Source organism: Chelmon rostratus, chromosome 3, assembly GCF_017976325.1.
Source record: "Chelmon rostratus isolate fCheRos1 chromosome 3, fCheRos1.pri, whole genome shotgun sequence".
NCBI lineage: Eukaryota > Metazoa > Chordata > Actinopteri > Chaetodontiformes > Chaetodontidae > Chelmon > Chelmon rostratus.
The window spans coordinates 31,030,224-31,050,478 of NC_055660.1; the positions used below are offsets into that span (position 1 = coordinate 31,030,224).

At 44.4% G+C, this 20,255-nt stretch overlaps 1 protein-coding gene across 5 annotated transcripts in view; it reads right to left on the reverse strand.

The window, feature by feature from the left end:
• LOC121627755 (glutamate receptor 2-like) overlaps positions 1-20,255 on the reverse strand; it is a 155,290-nt gene that overhangs the window by 93,779 nt on the left and 41,256 nt on the right. For all 5 annotated transcript variants that reach the window (XM_041966799.1, XM_041966798.1, XM_041966797.1 and 2 more), the window contains 2 exons: positions 5,650-5,889; positions 2,229-2,350 (listed from right to left, as the gene is read on the reverse strand). In XM_041966799.1, the coding sequence (XP_041822733.1) occupies positions 2,229-2,350; positions 5,650-5,889 (362 nt within the window). The remainder of the gene's footprint in view (positions 1-2,228; positions 2,351-5,649; positions 5,890-20,255) is intronic.

The window sequence follows — 20,255 nt, forward strand, 5'->3', positions numbered from 1 at the left end:
CAGTCTTCTCAGAAGATGGAGACGACTTTGGCTGTTCCTGTACAGGACATCTGTGTTTTTTGAGATATATACTGGCAATGTAACTGAGTTAATCCTGCTTTGTGAATTTTGGGAAGTCCATACGTGGGGTGGTTTCTCCAGGATACAGCCTCATCTCAGTGTTTTTATATGTTTCATATATATGATGAGGTTGGAAGACGCAAAAAGCCATCAATACCTTCAACCTGATCTGCTCTGCCTACATTTATGTTAAGTTGATTTTCCTTATCACTGATTCTGTTGTTTTGATGGGCTCCACTAATGGTAAATGCTGTGGTGTGACAAATTTAATCCCTCGGCTAGGACATTTTGCACTGGTTGGGTAAGTTCCCTGTCTGACAAGATCTTCACCCACCTGTCAAGTGTTTCATCCAGTGTGTGTGTGTGTTTGGGTTTTTTTTTGCCTCCAGGTAAATTGTTCTGCTTTCCTTGTGTTGCTGGATCATCACTGTAGGTTAGGTCATTCCTTGCTTCAGTTTCTGGAGTAAGTCGTCAACTGTTTTATTCAAAGTTTGAATGGTGAAATGAATCTTCCTCACTCTTTCATTTAGTAGACGGTTCTGTGCCTTTTCTAAGATGATCCTAGCTATGTGGCCTTTCGCCATGGAGCCTTGATGTAGGCTCCATTGTATCAGTCTGTGTTGTCATCATCTCAGGTTAAACTATAGGTGGTGTCTGTAGTCTACAACTTTTCTGGCAGTTTTTTCCTACTCCCACAGGATTCCAAGGGTGTTCGTCCATTACCCTCTGAGTACTTGTATTCTCATATACTGTGTAGGATAGTGGCCTTACAAATTTACATGAGCTGTGGCTTTTATCAACTCAGTCATCAGACCAAGACAAGATAATCATATTGTGGGATGGGTTAAAATCATAACTCTGATAACTATATCACAGACTTGGAAATGTGCAACCATGCAATTTTGGACTACAAACAGAGCTATAGACATTCAAGGTATATCAACTGTGAGTAAACTGTCACAATTATTCCATGTTCATGATTTTTTGTACATTATAAAACCAATATTTGACAGGAATTTACAGTAAATATCACATAAAATAAAAGCATAAAGCTGTAAAGATACTATTAATGGGCTCTAAAGGATGGTCCTTGTGAATGGACTGGATAAATCCATGAATTTACAAAAAAACGTATTTCTGCAATATTTTTCTATTTCTGTGCAGATTTATGCATTTGTTTATATTCTGGAGATGTTTTATCTCCAAAGAGAAACTGTAAATTTATCTTTGGAGATTAAGTATCTATCATATTCTGGAGATGTTTTATAATTACTTTTATAAAAAAGTTATTTTTAATATACAAATGTTGGACTGCAAAAATGCAGAGGATGTTTGTAGTAAATATGTGTATTTTAACAAAAAGTGATTGATCTCATGTGTTTTGCGTTTTGTCATTATTGTTACAATGACAATATTTACAGTATTATGATTATTATCATGATTATTATTAAAAGCTTTTAAGCATTACATCCACAACTTCCCCAACACTGATAACCTCCAACAGCTATTATTTATCATTGCATACTTGTCATGAAGTATTCTAAAATACTTGATACATTTGTCATGAATATCATATCTCCCATCTTTTGTCTTCCTTTAACTCGTTTCTCATTTTTCCTCATTTAAATAAAATTGGCTATCAATCCCTAATAAACTGGACCTCTCTTTAACTGGGTCTGGGAGCATTTTTATAAGGGGGGATCAAGCCCACTTATCTCCCTTCCTGTACTCTCTGTTAGTTTTCCTTCTTTTATCCACCCACCCCTTACATCCCCTGTACAGGAAGTACTGAACGAGGTCTCCAATTAAAGGGTCTGATTCTCAGGCCCATAGAGTATTACCCTAATAGGTTATAACTGAGAACTGTTTAAGCTGGTGGCAAGGAGACACGCCTACCTTCTAACTGCACATATCAGGGCACCTACTTGGCAACAGAGTTAGGTTCAGTTAGTTTTCAGGAAGGAACTTTATAAGAGGGGCATAACGGGTAGGTGGTCAACACTATCCAATGGACACAACGCTACCGAGCTTGAGATGTAATCTGTGGTACTGGCTGTAACAAATACCACCCTTTTTCCATAGTGTTTTTGTGTACCTTGGTGTTTCCAAAAATGCTTGTTGTGAGTGTGGGTTCAGTGCTATGTATGAACAAAATAATAAATCAGTACCTGAAACAGAGAGCGGTAGGCTTCATCCTTCCTCTCATCTTTCAGATTTCCTACATTTATTGCTGTGACAACCCATTTTTTCTCTGCTGCAGTGTCCAGTATTACCTGAAGAGTAGAAAGACCTACACACACACAAAAAAAACACACACAATATCAGTTAAATTAGAATACTTGTCTTCTTTTTGTAAAGGAGTAAATGGACAGTCTGTGGAGATTGTCATTCATTCAGGTCATGGTACTTCTAAGGTTTTTCCAAAAGGCAACTGGACTTGTTTGAGCTTCTAGAAGATGTTTCGCTTCTCATCCAAAAGGCTTCTTCAGCTCTGACTTGTGGGAAGTCTCAGGTATCTATCCTCTTGCATGGTCATGGAGCTGCCTGGGGAGGGGTCTGAGTACAGCATTGTAAGTGGCTGATAAGTGGTGTCTTAGGCCACCCCCTTGGTTCAGTGATGGTCTTTCCAGTTTGACATGGATGGCTTCTTTCACTCCTCTTTTAAAACCATCTGTGTTCCCTGACCAGAATACATACATTGTTGTCCTCAAAAGAGTGTCCCCCGTCCTTCAGATGTAGATGGTATGCTGAGTCTTGGTGGTGTTGGCTCTCCTGTTTTGTGGCATGCTTTTGTGGAGCGGTTGTTTTGTTTCCCCAATGTATAAGTCTGTGCACTCCTCCGCTCTGCTTGTGCCTGGGTGTTTTGTCCTTAGGGTGGACCTGTTTCTGCTCAGGGGGTTCCTAGACATGTCCCTCGACATGTACTGCGCAGTCCAGAAAGGCCAGACTATTTCCGTTAACATCCTCCCAAGTGAACTTTATGTTGCTGTCCACTGCATTGATCTGTGAAAGCTTCCTCTTCATTTGTTCTAATTTTTTTTGATTTTGTCGTTCATGTACGGAAACCACTGGCTAGGGGCAGTTCCTGTGAAGGAGACCAGGGCTCTGCTCTTGTTGGAAGGTTGTGCTTTCGCACTGGGAAGGGTGGCTGAAGCCTTCAACCTGAGTTGTTCGGCCTCTGTATCTGCCAGTTTGTTGTTTCTGATGGCTGATTCTGTAGCCTTGATGAGGTGTACCACTGGTATCTGTTCTGATGTAACTGCAAAGTTCAAACCCTTGGCTAAGACATCCTTTTACTGTTGGTTGAGCACCCAGTTGAACATGGGGGACTGTCATCACATCTACCCAGTGAAGTCCTGACAGAAGTCTCCAAGTTTGTGGAAAAGGCACAGACCTCACAGCACACCAAGGGCAAGGAACGACAGACTCGCAAATTTCAAACATTACTGGCCCAACAGAGCAACTTCATACAGCAGAACTGGAGGAAAAGGAGGACAACTGCACTCAGACGGATGTCCATGAAAAATGGGTGAAGAACCCGTCTGAGGATTATCAACAAACACCACAACCCTGAGCATTTCAAGCCCAGCAACACCCTGAGGCAGAAACAGGTCCACCCTAAGGACAAAACACCCAGGCACATACAGAGCAATGTGGTGCATGCAGTGCAATGCAGCCAGGAGGGGTGCACAGACTTATACATTGGGGAAACAAAACAACCGCTCCACAAAAGCATGCCAAAAACAGGAGAGCCAACACCACCAAGACTCAGCATACCATCTACATCTGAAGGACAAGGGACACTCTTTTGAGGACAATAATGTATGTATTCTGGCTAGGGAAGACAGATGGTTTAAAAGAGAAGTGAAAGAAGCTATCCATGTCAAACTGAAAAGACCATCACTGAACCAAGGGGGTGGCCTAAGACACCACTTATCAGCCACTTACAATGCTGTACCCAGACCCCTCCCCAGGCAGCTCAACAGCAATTCACATCAAGAACCAAGTGACCCTGATGACTCACATGATGGTCAGGTGGAAAAACCCCACCCCTTCACACCAGGACCCACCCATTGTTAGTCTATTGACCCATTAACACCCTGGCCCATGTCACCTTAAATACTGACATGATAGCCAGATGGGTCCATGACCCTGCAAGAGGATAAATACCTGAGACTTCCCACCAGTTAGTTAGAGCTGAAGAAGCCTTTTGGATGAGAAGCAAAACATCTTGTGGAACCTCAACCAAGTCCAGCTGCCTTTTGGAAGAACCTTAGAAGAGTAAATGTGCTGCAGATAAATCAGAAATACATTTCTTTTTGAATTGTTGGGATGCCAATGCAGGGTTGGGGTTCTACATTCCCTTGGAGATCTCTTTTTTATCATTTTTGTAAGTGCTGTTTTTAATTCTGTGTTTTTTGTTTAGTTTCTGTTTGGCAGTGTTCTTGGTATCAGGTATTTAAATTTTAATCTCAATGGAGACTACAAAAAGATGATTAAATCAAATTTTAAGAAAACCAAATCCAGTACTCAATATGCTTATCCAGTCTGAATCATTTTAAGTCCCTTTTCAAATCCATTTAGGTTCAGTTTTCAACTTGAATAATCTTTAAAACTAATTGCAACCCTACACTTGAGATTTGTACTTTTTGTTGTCCAAGAAGGTAGTAACACTACTATGAAATGTAAGTTATGTATAAGACAAATGACATAACAGCTATATGTACACATCACATTTTTTACAAGCTACTTATGTCAAATACTGGAGGTCGGAGCTCAGAACTATTCAATTTTTATGCATGAGGATACATACGTGAGGGTCCTAGTCAATCAGGTCAAAGGATACCTAGAAGACTATCCTACCATAATGCAACTGAAGGCCTCACTGCATCAGGTAGAGGCCACTCAGCAGATTATATGTACTGCTGAATGCTGAAATGTCCACAGTGGTAGAATCTGTGACAGTGTGGAAAACAGCAGACATGTTTGATATGAAGAGATTGCTACATCACTCAGAATAGTAGAGTGTCAGATACCTCCAGTGGGTGACAACAAGGCACTGCCAGGTGTGCATTTTGAGACCATAATTGCCAAGCCTGGGTCAAAAGATGCCTAAAAAACCTTCCACAGCTTGATTCATTGATCTAGTAACTGTCACATGACAGCCAGACAGACTGGCAAACCACATGTGACCTAAACCAATCTCCATGTGTGAATCCACCTACAGGGCTTAACTGCCTGGGACCCCTTTACTATTCCAGTACAAATTTGCCTAAAATGCCTATTCAAGGCTTATCCAAAGTAAATTGACTGTCTTAAACCATTTTGAGCACATGCATGGTTTTGGTCTCTTTTGAAAGGTAAAAGCCTGAACTTTTATCCAACAGTCAGAATCACTAAGTGCTACTGCCACTGAGTAACAATACATTACAATAATATTTTTTACAAATAGATGCTTGGAGTGGAGTGGGAACAAATCATGGTACAATACACCATGCCTTTGATGCACAAGTCAGGAATCGAATAAAGTAAAATCCAATAAAACAGTCAATACAATAATAATACAAACAATAATGAGACTCCCATTACCTCTGTCACTGTCGTATAGATAGGCAAACTTTTCCCATTTGTAGTACTCCACTAATGAAACCAGTGGCCCCTTGATGTCTGGCCTCATCTGGAGAACAAACTGATTCATTCCCTCTGCTGGGAAAGAAGGTGTGATGAAGGAGACATGAAGCGTCTCACAGAAGGATGTGATGGTGTTGACCGACTTCTTATCATAAAAGCCAAAAATGGCGTAGACACCTCGAGAGAACTGGGAACAAACTAGGAAAAAGAGAGAGAGAGAGGCATTTTAATAAAACATTTACGAGGAACAGACAAACAGAGAGGTTAAAACTGAGGCACAGGAAGTATGCAGAATTTAGGTAAAATCCCAAGAAGTGACTGTGATAATACCTAGAGTTCCTTCTGACCCTTTAGTTGTCTATAATAACATTTTAGGCATCTGAAACCTAACCAAGAAAACTGTGATTGTCACCTGAAATATTCGTAAAAGTGAGAGACGTTGCATATTTGTTGGTGGACTCTTGTGGACCGGCCTGTGTATTATACGTTTTGGCGTGATACCGGGTTGAGTTCTATGATCAGACATGAAAGTTTCCGACCTCACATCAGAGCGTAGAAAGGTATTTAACAAGTGACACATCAGTTGATCACTCGAATGTTACAGCTATAAACCCCTTCAACAATGCTGAATGAATGAATGAAACATACTATACCATATGGAGTTGCATGTGATAGGATGTTGCTGATAAGACTGAATTGTGTCATGTTGAATTGCTTTTAAGTGGACACAAGGATAATACAGACCCCTATACCTTATATTGAGGTACTGACAACTTGTCTTATTTTCTAAAGAATTTTATGACCATGGTTATTTTATAAAGAAATGTATTGCATGACTTAGAAGCTCAGTGGTTAGTATCTTCTACATATACTGTCACTATTCAACACAACCTTCACTTTCATCTCCTTTTCCCTCCTTTTCACTCATGCCTCCTGACTCTGACTCTGCTCTCACACACTCAGTAGGTTTGTTGGCTTCAAATCCCTCCTAACTTTGGGTGATCCATTCAGCCACGGCTCCATTGTGTACAGTCGGGATCAGCTGTTAGCACTGTGCAACACGAGCATACTTCCAGCGGAAAGACCGGAGACCCCTGTGGAGACACTGAGACGGAGAAGGGGTTGCAGAGCTGGAGTTAAGTGCCAGGACAAGTGAAGACAGTATAAACCATCCTTGCCATCTCTTATTATGGGGATTGTGAGATCTTTCCCTAATACTATGGAAGAGCTAATGCTAGCGCTAACCAGACTGCAGCAGGAGTACCGGGAGTGTGCTTCACAGAGACGTGGCTGAACGAACTCACGCTGGACACACATGTCGCTTTTGGAAAACTTTCATCTGCTGAGAGCGGACAGGGGAGCGATGAAGTGCGGAAGGGTGGGGGCATAGCAATGTTTGTGAAAAAGAGATGGTGTAGTCCAAGACACATTAGTGTAAAGGAGCGGTGCTCTACAAGAGACATTGAGCTGCTAGCTGTTAGCATTCAGCCATATTACCTCCTGAGGTAGTTCTCACACATCATCACGATAACTGTGGACACCCCCCCCCTGCCAATGCTGCAACAGCATGCAAGCTCCTACACACTGTGGTCTCACAGCTACAGACATTGCACTCCCAGGTTGGGAGGGGCCTGAAAACCATCTCAGGCCACAGCAGTGACAATGGCAGGGGCCCTGAAACTGGAGACTGGGAATGGGCAAATGAGCTGAACCTGTTTTTAACAGGTTTGATTCTACTCCCGTCCCCTCCCCCAACCACCAGAGCCCAGACCAGACAGCGTTACCTCTCTACACCCCCTCCCTCCCACCCTGTGCATCCCTGACACATGCTGCTCTGTTTTCACACCATTTCACACCCCTCCAATCCACATCACAGACTTCGAACCGAGCCCCCCTTCTCACCCAACAGGAGCCACCCCCCTGTCCCCCACTCGGCCTCGACATAACAGCTGATCAGTTGAGGAAGGAGCTCCAGAGGACGAAGATGAGGAAGGCTCTCAGGGATTGTGCAGATCAGCTCTGTGGAGTCAGCACATCTTTAACACGAGCCTCAGCCTGGAGAGAGTTCCTGCACTGTGTGGTTCCAGTGCCAAAGACTGTGCATCCCAGGGAGCCCAACCACTTCAGACCGGTACCCTTAACTTTCATCCTGATGAAGACACTAGAGAAGATTATACTCAACCATCTCCAACAGATCGCATATAGACCAGGCACTGGTGCGGAAGACGCTATCATCTACCTGCTCCATTGCTCTTTTTCCCACCTGCAAAGCACTGGGAACACAGTGAGGATTGTGCATTTTGACCTCTCCAGTCCAACACAATCCAGCCATCACTGCCATCACAAGGGGAAGCTGGAAGGAGCCGGAGTAGACTGTCACCTGGCTGCATGGACCATCGACTACCTCACCAACAGACCGCACTATGTGAGGCTTCACAACTGTGTGATGTGGCAGTCTGCAGCACCGGGGCTCCGTGCAGTACTGTGCTCTCTCCTTTCCTCTTCACCCTCTACACATCTGACTTCAGACACAACACAGACAGCTGCCACCTCCAGAAGTTCTCTGATGATACAGCCATTGTTGGATGTGTATCACAAGGGAACGATTAGAAGACAGGGAAGTCATCACTGACTTTGTCAACTGGTGTGGACTAAACCACCTGCACATCAAGCAAGACCAAGGAGATTGTGATAGACTTCGGCAGGAAAGCACCACAGACTAAACTGGTGTGCATCCAGGGTTTGGACATTGAGATCGTGGAGGAGTACAAATACCTGGGTGTCCACCTCAACAATAAACTGGACTGGTCCACTAACACTGATGTCCTGTCAAGGAAGGGCCAAAGTTGTCTTCATCTGCTGAGAAGACTGAGGTCCTTTGGAGTATGTAGGACATTACTAAAAACTTTTTATGACTCTGTTGTTGCATCTGCAATCTTTTACGCAGTGGTCTGCTGGGGCTGTGGAAGCTGTTACAGGTACAGGATAAGACTTAACAAACTGGTCAGGAGATCTGGTTCTTTCCTGGACTGCCCTCTGGACACCACTGAGGATGTAGGTGAGGGGAGGTGTTAGCCAAGCTGACATCCATCATTGACAACCCCTCCCACCCCCTGCATGACACAGTGGGGGCCCTTCGCAGCTCCTGCAATAACAGACTGCTGCATCCACTCTGCAAGAAGGAACCCTACCGCAGGTCCTTCATGCCAACAGCTGAGTGTTCAACTCTTTAATGTAGCACTGGTTGATGTGTTTATTATACATGACTTACCTTGCATTAATGAAATTCTTGTTTCACTCTCATTGAGTACTCTACCTATCAGTACATACCAGTATTCTACTGTGACATATATATGTATATATATATTTATTGCTGTGCAATATCATAAATGCTGTACTCACCTTATCCACCTTTGTGCAATTTGTGTAAAATCTGTGAAATTTCATTGAATTTTTGGTAGTATATTTTTATGGCAATTCTTCTATATATATATATTTCATTTATATCGTCATTTGTATAAATGTACATATATATAGTCAGTGTTTATTTTGTATTTTGTATTTCTCTATTTCTGTTGCTATTTTTTTGCAACTGGCATCACCTGCTGCTTGTAATACCCAAATTTCCCAGGCTGGAAATTAATAAAGTCTCTTATCTTATCTTACGGGCAGCTGATTGGAAGTGGTAGAGACACAAGCACCCAGACGACATACTTGCCCACCATTTGCCTTCTCCAAACCCAAAGTAACTGTTTTCTGTCTTCTGTGCCATCCTTGATAGCTCGTGCTCGTTGCACACGCTGCGGCTTCTCTCTCTCTCATTTTGACAGAGTTTTTGTTTTTTTCGTGTTTTTCGTCGTGCGAGTCAGTGTTTTTGTTCGTCGCGTCTACCTGTCTACAAGCACAAATACAGTCGGGAGTGTCTGCTAAATGTCAACAGGACCAGTTTTCACAAGTTAAACCCCATGCAAGAAGAAGAGCTACGAGACTGCGGTCTGCTCCGGAGGCCTGCTTCAACACTGACCCCCAGTCCTGCACCTCGCCCACAGTGGAGGCGACACAAGCGGCATCAGAGGAAGCAGAGGCGGGGTAAGCGCGGAGGTATCCGAGCCAGGCTAGCATCTAGCCCACACAAGCCGGCTATCCCCACCATCATGCTGGCCAACATACGCTCTTTGGACAATAAACTGGACTACCTACGCCTTCTACGGACAACCCAGAAGTCTGTGAGAGAGTGCAGTGTTTATGTGTTTACGGAAACTTGGCTCAACAACAGCGTAACAGACCACGCCATTCAGCTCAAGCGGCTAACCTGCTATCGAGCAGACAGAGCTCTCGCTGAGGGAGATAAGACACACGGCGGGGGACTCTGTGTTTACATCAACAACGACTGGTGCTGTGACGCTGTTGTGAACTGCAAACACTGCTCACTACTGGTGGAGTTTATGGTCATAAAATGCTGACCCTTTTACCTCCCGAGGGAGTTTACAGCCATACTGCTTGTTGCTGTTTACATCCCTCCGAGCTCCAATGAAAACAACAGGAGTGAGGCATTGAATGAACTGCACCAACACGTCAGTGAGCAGCAGACTGCCCACCCAGATGCCTTCCTCATCCTGGCTGGGGATTTCAACTATGCAGACCAAAAGAGGGTGTTTCCGAAGCTACACAAACACATAGACTTTCCAACACGTGGACATAACACACTGGACCAGGTTCACACCACCCAGAGAGGAGCTTACAAGGCCCTTCCCCTCCCACACCTCCGCGCCTCTGACCACATCACTGTTATGCTAACGCCAGCATACAGACCACTGGTTAAAGTCACCAAACCAGTTCTGAAAGAGGTGCGAGTGTGACCTGAAGGGTCCTTGGAGGAACTTCAGGACTGTTTTAACACCACAAACTGGGACGTGTTTAAACAGGGTGCCACCTGCAACAACAGGGAGGGATACAGACCATCACAGACGACAAACCCCCACCGCAGACCTGTGACAGCTCCACCCCCCTGCTAAATGGGCTTAATGACTTCTTTGCTCACATTGAAGCACACAACAGCACACCTGCACAGAAATCCCCATCCCCTCCTGGCGAACAGGTGTTGACGCTGTCCCCGGACAGTGTGAGGAGGTCACTCAGCAGGATCAACGGCCACAAAGCTTCTGGTCCTGACAACATTCCTGGTCGTGTGCTGAGGGACTGTGCCGGAGAGCTGTCTTCACAGACATCTTCAACATCTCGCTGAGCCAAGCTGTTGTCCCCACATGCTTTAAAACCACCACCATCATCCCTGTCCCGAAGAAGTCGTTGCCCTCCTGTTTCAACGACTACCGTCCGGTAGCACTCACTCCCGTCCTCATGAAGTGTTTCGAACGGCTAGTGTTGAAACACATCAAGACTGTCCTCTCACCCTTCCTGGACCCCTTCCAGTTTGCGAATCGGCCCAACCGCTCGACCGATTACGCCATCTCCACTGCCCTCCATTCAGCCCTCACAAATCTGGACAAAGACTCTTACGTCAGAATGCTGCTCATAGACTTCAGCTCAGCATTCAACACAATCATCCCGCAACAGCTCATCACAAAACTGGATCAGCTGGGATTAAACACCTCACTGTGCAACTGGCTGCTGGACTTCCTGACTGGGAGACCTCAGGCAGTTCGGGTCGGCAGGAACACATCCAGCACCACCACACTGAACACCGGGGCCCCCCAATGATGTGTGCTGAGCCCCCTCCTCTTCACTCTGCTGACCCACGACTGCACACCGTCGCACAGCTCCAACCTCCTCGTCAAGTTCGCTGATGACACAACTGTGGTGGGTCTCATCAGCAATGACGACGAGACGGACTACAGGAGCGACGTGAGCCACCTGGCCTTGTGGTGTGAACACAACAATCTCTCTCTGAATGTGGAGAAGACGAAGGATATTGTTGTGGACTTCAAGAGAAGACGCCCCCATCATGCCCCCCTTACTATCAATGGTGCTAGAGGGTAGAGAGGGTAAGCAGCACCAAAATCCTGGGTGTGCACGTCACTGAGGACCTCTCCTGGACCACCAACACCACATCGCTGGCCAAGAAAGCGAACCAGCGCCTCAACTTCCTCCGCAAACTGAGGAAAGCTAGAGCCCCGGCCCCCATCATGCACACCTTCTACAGAGGCACCATCAAGGGCATTCTGACCAGCAGCATCACCGTGTGGTATGGCGCCTGCTCCACGTCCTGCAGGAAGAACCTCCAGCGCATCGTGAGAGCAGCTGAGAAGATCGTCAGTGCTTCTCTCCCCTCCCTCCACGACCTCTACATCTCCCGCCTCACTCGCAAAGCCCTCTGCATTGCGAGAGACCCACCCACCCATCACACAGCCTCTTCAGCCTGCTGCCATCAGGGAGGAGACTGCAGAGCCTGCGGGCCAAGACCAGCAGACTGCGGGACAGCTTCGTGCACCAGACTGTCAGGATGCTGAACTCTCTCCCTGCTCTGCCCCTCGCCCACACAAACAAACAACCTGGACTATAACTCCCTGTTGACCACCCCCCTACTCCCTCACACTCACACACACACACACATTCTTTTTTAATATTGTCCTGTCACAGAGGTTGAGAGTAACAAAATTTTGATTCTCTGTTTGTCTTGTACATACCTCAGAATTGACAATAAAGCTGACTTTGACTTTGACTTGACTTGATGCCCCCTCACCCACCTTCCTTCTCCCTTCCACCTGGCAATTTTTTTGAACTACTTTGTAAAAAAGATAGATGTCATACACTCCTTATTCTCTCACTCGCCTGCTCACACTAACGTCATCTTGCTGGACCTTTTCAGCAAACCTTCTACACAGTAAATCACCAGACCCACCACTTTTAAACACTTTCCGTTTTAATTTCTTTTTAATGGTGCAATTGTATTTGTCACTTTCATCATCAAAAAACTCTGTTTTCCCTATCTACACATGGTCACTGCAAACTGGATTTCTGAATGTGTTCACCCTGGAAGGAGTGAAAAAAGTCTAAATCTAAAAAGTCTGTTTTCACTGACCTAAAACTGCTTTTGCATGTAAAGGCCAAAAGGCATAGGAATAGCTATGCTTTTAAAAAATACCATGTACATGTGGACAAGGTCTCCCAGACTAGGTCAGTGTGTTGTGTGATTGCCTGACTGAAGACAGGTGTGCTGGAGCCTGGACAGAGCCTGTTGAGCTGTATCCTATCCTGTGATGAAGACTCCTACAAAGACTCACCATGTCCACAGTCACCCTGCTGATTAGGTCAGCGATTCAAGTCCTGTAGTTGATATTTGCACATTTTCTACTTTCCCATGCCTGATCCTGTTTCTCCTGTCTCTGCAGTTCCGTCTCTTCTGCTCCAGTCCCTGTCTCCAGCCCTTACTCTTGTCAGCACTGCTCCTCGGTCCTGGAACCACACCCACTTCAGCAACTCATTCTCTGGACACCCTGCTCAAGTCAGCCTTGGCTCCTGCTTGACATAACTGGCCTTCAGCCCATCCCCCATGTTTCCAGTCATCCTGCCCAGCTCCTCTCCAGCCCACATCCCATTCCTTTCGCAACTACAATAAACCATTCTCTTTATTCAAACTTCACATGCCTTACCTGTCTGTGATACAGACAACTATTATCAGTGATTCTTTCTATGCAGCCATGAAGATTATCATTAAGTGGAATCTTATGACATTTTGTGATGGAAAACTGACATTGAGGTCCTGAAAAAAGACAGTCACAACACACATTCACATCAGGCTCCATTCCAATTTCAGGGAAAGAAATCAATCAATCATCTTTGAATTCCTAAATATGTAGCTGACAGCAGGTTTTTTTCTTTTTATTTTAATGAAGTCCATCTATTGCTGATCCTATTGCTAATCAAAACTAAGACAAAAACAGATTTATTGGTTCAAAAGAGATTCTTAAATGGCAAGACTGAAGCAAAGTTCTGTAATGAGCTCATTTCAGTCACACAGTTGAAAACCCAATAAAAAAGGTGCAACCACGGGAAAATTCATCTGTATTACATTACCTATGCTCTGCAAGACTAACTCCCCGACCTCATGTGCTGACCCTGTGCTTACAACATTTTTAAAGTACGTGTTTGACAGTGTTTCAAGTCATGTCTGCAAACAGCCATCTTCCCAGGTCCCAGGTTAAGATAAGATAACACAACTTTAATAATCCCCTGCTGAGAAAATTAGGGTTCTACAGACAGCAATAGTTGCAGGGAGGGAATTAAAAAAAATACAAAAAGACAAATCAAGTATGTATATACAGTGCACCCAGAAAATATTCAAAGCGCTTCACTTTCCTGTTTCTACATCTTAATCAGAGTCAATCTGTGGTAAATTCAGTTGACTGGACATGGTTTGGAAAGGCCACACCTGTCTATTTAAGGTCCCACACTTGACAGCGCATGTCAGAGCACAAACCAAGTCAAAGAAATTGTCTGTAGATCTCCAAGACAGGATTGTCTCAAGGCACAAACGAGTGTTATGGACCTCATCACGACTTTAACTGGAATGCATGAGGACATCCCTTTGTGTTGTCCTGGTGGATTATACAATGCGATATCCAGAAGCAGTGCCTCTGCACAACATGTTTGCAAAGGGCATTGCGTAGGCGCTATTCCAGATCATCTCCAAAGTTGTGGTTCCGAAAGAGATCCTGACTGATTGTGTCACAAACCAATGGGAACTGTATGGATTACCAGAATTTAAATCTGTTCAGACTAGTGTGTACCACCTACAAACCAATGGCCTTGTCGAGCATCCTACCTAATGGTTGGCTGTTGTTTACTCACCAAGGGTATGCAAGTTGGTAGCAGATGAACCAGGTTGTGATCAGATCAGCCCAGTGGGGGGAGCGGTGAAGAACTGTAGCCATCCTTGGTGTTTGCATACAGTAAGTCCAATGTTCTATTGTCTCTGGTGTGGCATTAAACATACTGGGTGAAGGTGGGGAGAGTTGAAGAAAGAGAAGCGTGATTGAAATCTCCAGAGAGGAGGAGGGCCTGGGGCATCTGCAGCTGTGAAACTACAGTATGCAAAAACTCCCTTGGGAAGTAATATGGCCGAATGCTAACAGCTAGCAGCTCTATGTCTCTCGTGCAGTGCTGCTCTTTTACACTGATGTGCCCTGGGTTACACCATTGGTTGTTCACAAACATTGCTATGCCTTCTTCTTACCGCACTCCACCACTCTCTTGTTCCATCTCAAAAGTTAAAAAACTGTCCAAAGTAACATACGCGTCGGCATGATTTCATTCAGCCACGTCTCCATGAAGCACATGATGCTCCACTCCCAGTACTCCCTCTGCAGTCTGGTTAGCGCCGTTAACACCTTATTTGGGAGAGATCTCACGTTCTCCATGATAAGAGACGGTATGGATGGTTTATACTGGCCCTTGTGTCAATGCACATCACCCCCCCCTGCATTCCTTATTTCTGTGGGGATCTTTTGTCTTTCCACTGAGAGTGCCTTCCTGTTGCAAAGTGCTAACAGGTTTTCCCAAGTGTGAACAATAGAGCTGTGGCTGAACGGATCTCCCAATGCTGTTTGAATTGTCCAAGAAAGAGTAAAAAACAAATCAATAGTCCACCAGTTGTACATCCTATGCGTATCATAACCCATGATTGAGACTAGTGATGGAAGAAATACAAGAAAAACACAACAACACACTGTGGTAAAGGAGCATCCTGAAAAAGTGCCTTCTCCAGTCTGAATAGGTTAAACCAATTCATAATAATTCCATTCATACAGCTGGGTGGAGCATATGCAACAGATGGCTGCTGTACGTAAGTAAAGCTGCATGTAAATGAAGTCATGCAGAGCTCAGAGCCAACCTGGAACCTGGCAATGTGTGCAGTTAGCATGACATACATCACGACATAGTTTAACACAATTAACTTAACTGATGTAGCACTGGATGGCTTAAGTGACAAAGGAGCGTAAATTGAGTTGTCAGAGTGCGCTTACACGTCCATTTATTGATGATACAGCATTTCCTTGTTGTCAAGTTGTTTGTAGTCATATAAAACTGTAAATAAACATATGCAAATGTGGCTATGAACTAATGTAAAAATAATCTCTAGAAAAATAGATGAATTTATCTACTCACAATAAAAGCTTCTCCAAGGCTTATGCAGAAGGATGGAGCTTGATGAAAAGAGAGGTCCTAAACCATGCTGTTCTTGAACTCGCTTGACAGGAAAATGGCAGCTAATCTCTGAATTGGTCATGCAACTATCTGTGACTCTAAACAGCCAATGAGAACACAAATATCTAAAATAACAGGAAGAGGTTGCATTCTACCTAATGGTCTATAGGAGATGGTAGACCACTTGACAAAAAAATTCAGATAACATTACAGGTTATGCATGTCACATCGCTGGTCTCAGCTCTGAAAACACCTATACACACCTGAACCTGAGAGTTCAGCAAATGGAGAGCTTTACCTCAGGAAATATATGGATGGTTCAGAGAGTCACAACATGAACACACATCACCACAAATCTGCATTCAAAGAAAGGAGTATGATATTCCATAAGGTAGTGACAGTAATAACGATAGAAATACAAAAATTAAGAAACCGATTTGGTAAAATGACATGATCAACTAATTCACTTAATTAATTTGGATGCTATTTTAGGAATCATCATCGAGTCGTACATTGTCAGATAGATAGATAGATAGATAGATAGATAGATAGATAGATAGATAGATACTTTATTCATCTCCAAAGAGAAATTTGCACAAGGGCATGCAAATAAGAACAAGAACTACTTTCAAGTAAAGAACAACTTTCAAGTAAAGAACAACTTTCAAGTAAAGAACAACTTTCAAGTAGAGGTCAACTTTCAAGTAAAGAAAAGAACAACTTTCAAGTAAGTGGCAAAATACAATACAAAATACAAACTAACAATATAAGCATAAATAGTGAAATAAAAATATAGAACTAAGCTATCCAGGATAAACATCTGAACATCTGGCTATACCGGATAAACATCTGTAATACAGGATAAACATTGAGCAGTTAAATATGGGCACAGTAGTGCAGTTGTGCAAAATAACAGTGTGCAACACTTGGGTCCAACATATAGATTTGTGTGTGATAAAGTCCAGCATTTAGATGTGTGTGTGATAAAGTGCGTGTGTCCATGGTGTGTAGTGTAAGTGTGTAGTGAGTTCGGAGTTGATGTGTTGATTATTGTTTTTGTCGCCCTCCCGCCCTGAAGAGCCATACGGCGTGGTGGAGGAACGATATTTTCAGTCTGTCCATAGAGCAGGACAATGACAGCAGTCTGTCACTGAAGCTGCTCCTCTGCCTGGAGATGGTGCTGTGCAGTGGGTGATCAGGATTGTCTATTATGGACAGGAGCGTGTTCAGTGTCCGTCGCTCTGCCACAGATGTCAGACTGTCCAGCTCTGTGCCAACGACAGAGCCTGCCTTCCTCACTAGTTTATCCAGGCGTGCTGCGTCCTTTTTCTTTAAGCTGCTCCCCCAGCACACTACTGCGTACAGGAGGGCACTCGCTACCACAGACTGTTAGAAGATCTGCAGCAGCTTTTTGCAGATGTTGAAGGACGCCAGCCTTCTGAGGAAGTACAGGCAGGTCACATCTGCATGGTTATACTGTAGCAGCCTGGTGTCATTTCAGGTGATTTAATGGAGATATACAGTTAATGGCTGAGCATAACGGCACGGCACTTCTCAGTGGCTGCTGATTTACCAACAGACATGGCTCAGGAGGTAGAGTGGGTCATTCACTACTTACATTATCTAACCACATTAAACTTTTTTTGGTTGGACAGTGCTTAATTTCAAGATTTTAAGCATTGATCCATTGTTGTAAAAAAAAAAACCTCCTTCTCACCCCAGTGGGGTGGTATCTGTGTCATCCTCAAGCTCGGGTCCTCTACAAGAGGCCTGGGAGTTTGAGGGTTCTGCGTAGTGTCTTGGCTGTTCCTAGGACTGCGCACTTCTGGAGTGAGGCTTCTGAGGCTTGTTTCTGGTATCTGCTGGAGCCACTCTCCCAGTTTGGGGGTTACTGCCCCGAGTGCCCCCACTACCACACGGACCACACTAGCCTTGACCTTCCACATCCGTTCAAGCTGCTCTTTCAACCCTTGGTACTTCTCAATTTTCTCGTGTTCCTTCTTCCTGATGTTGGTGTCAGCTGGGATCGCCACATCTATTACCACCACCCTCTTCTGCTCTATGTCCATCACCACTATGTCCGGTTGGTTAGCCAGGAGCTGCTTGTCAGTCTGGAAGCTGAAGTCCCACAGAATCTTGACCCTGTTGTTCTCAGCCACTTTCTGTGGTATGGCCCATTGGGATTTGGGTACTTCTATTCCATACTGGTTGCAGATGTTTCTTTATACTATCCCAGCCACTTGGTTGTGCCTCTCCATGTATGCTGATCCAGGTAGCATCTTATATCCTGCTACTATGTGCTGGACAGGGGCTTCTTTGCACAGTCTGCATCTTGAGTCTGACCTACTCTGGTAGATCCTGGCCTCTATGGCTCTTGTGCTTATGGCTTGTTCTTGTGCTGCCATGATTAGTGCCTCTGTGCTGTCCGTCAGTCCTGCCTTTTCCAGCCAGTGGTAGGATTTCTTGATATCAGCCACTTCCTCTATCTGACGGTGGTACATGCCATGTAGGGGCTTGTCCCTCCAGGTTGTTTGCTCCTCCTCCTCTACACTCTTATCAGGGTTCTGCTGCCTGAGACATTCACTTAGCAGTTCATCCTTCGGGGCCATTTTCGAATTTTCGATGTTTCATCCTGGACTGTGGCCTTGACGCTCACTAGCCCTCGGCCTCCCTCTTTCCGCCTAGTGTATAGCCTCAGGGTGCTGGACTTGGGGTGGAATCCTCTGTGCATGGTAAGGAGCTTTCTAGCCTTGATATCTGTGTCTTCTATCTCCTCCTTGGCCAGCTTATGATACCAGACAGGTATATCTGATGACTGGAATTGCATACATGTTGATTGCTCTGACCTTATTCTTACCATTCAGCTGACTTTTCAGGACCTGCCTTACTCTCTGGAGCAGGCATCTCAAACCGATTCCATAAAGGGCTGCAAGTTCTCATTCCAACCCAGGAGGAGCACACCAGGCTGGAATCAATTAATCAGCTGATCTCAGTCTTCAGCTGATAACTAAGTGATCCCTTGATGTTGATTGGTTGGCCTGATGTGCTCCTCCTGGGTTGGAATGAAAACCTGCAGCCACGCGGCCCTTTATGGAATCGATTTGAGATGCCTGCTCTGGAGGTATTTGGCTGTGGTTGACTTCCTTGTGGCCTCTTCATGGTTTTCATTAGCCTGTGCAAAGTAACACTTCTGTTCAGCCCTAATCCTTGCATGCTTTATGTTTCTTTTATTCTTGAAATTTCAATGTTTTTATGTGCCTCCTCTAACCACAGACGTGTACTCTACATATTTTCTCATTGTGCACTGAGTCCGCCTAATTTTGATTTTGATTTTAAATTTAAAGTGCGCAGCTGAAGCTTGTGTCTGATTGGATGATGACGTGAGGCCGGGTCACCTGACGTCGTTAACAAGCCGGAGCAGCGCAATCTGCGGAGTGGAGCAGAGCAGAGATTTTGGGCCACTTTGTCATTTTTAAAAAGTTTTTACGAGAAGTCTACAATTTTAAGAAGGTTGTTGGTTGAAGTTTGTGGCTGTTCCATCGGAAATTGGAACGTTGCACGGTAAGCTTCACATTTAGGCTACTTTTTTCAAAATGAAAATGTTTGCGGAAAGAGCATGGTGTAAGCTAGCAGTAGATAGTTAGTATGATTAGTTCAGCTGAAAAGCTCAGAAGTCCCTTGAAATCCTAAAAATGATCACCTGCGTCTTTTGTAAACAGTAATTGGATACATTAAGAGGATATGTACTACATTGCAGAGTGCATAGGAATGAGCATCATTGTATTTTCAAATGTGTTGTGCGCCAACTGTAGTAAAGCATTTACCACGTACTCAGCTTTCAAGGGACATTTTTATCGTGTGCACGATGCACCTGCAGTGCAAGCTGCTCCCAAAGCTATTGTTGCCGATTAAAATGCGCAATTTCATTATGTGTCCGCCATTTTCATGAAGGAGCTCGTGTCACACTTAAATGATCACATTGAAGAGGGCAGGTCTGTGTCATGTCCAGTAAGTGGTTGTATGTCTTTACAAAAAAGTCATCATTTACTTCTCACATGTGTAGGAAGCATAAAGCATGCTCCCCTGATAGTATTGATGTCATGTACAGGGAATCTCGCCCTCAGCCCCCAAATGTCATTGCCAAAACAGATGAATCAGGAAACACACATGAAGCTATGCCAACAGCTAGTGCAGCCAGTGACATGCCAGAGAATGAAAGTCAGTCTTATCTCAGAAATATGTGTCTTTTTTACCTTCAACCACAAGGACATGGACATTGTCATTGTGTCATATTGTAGAGTGTGAATCATAATCTTATTTTTTGTCATTTAAAGACCAAACTCCTGAAAACAGCTCACTGACATCTGTGGAAGCCTAACCTACCCTGTCATCGCTCTCTG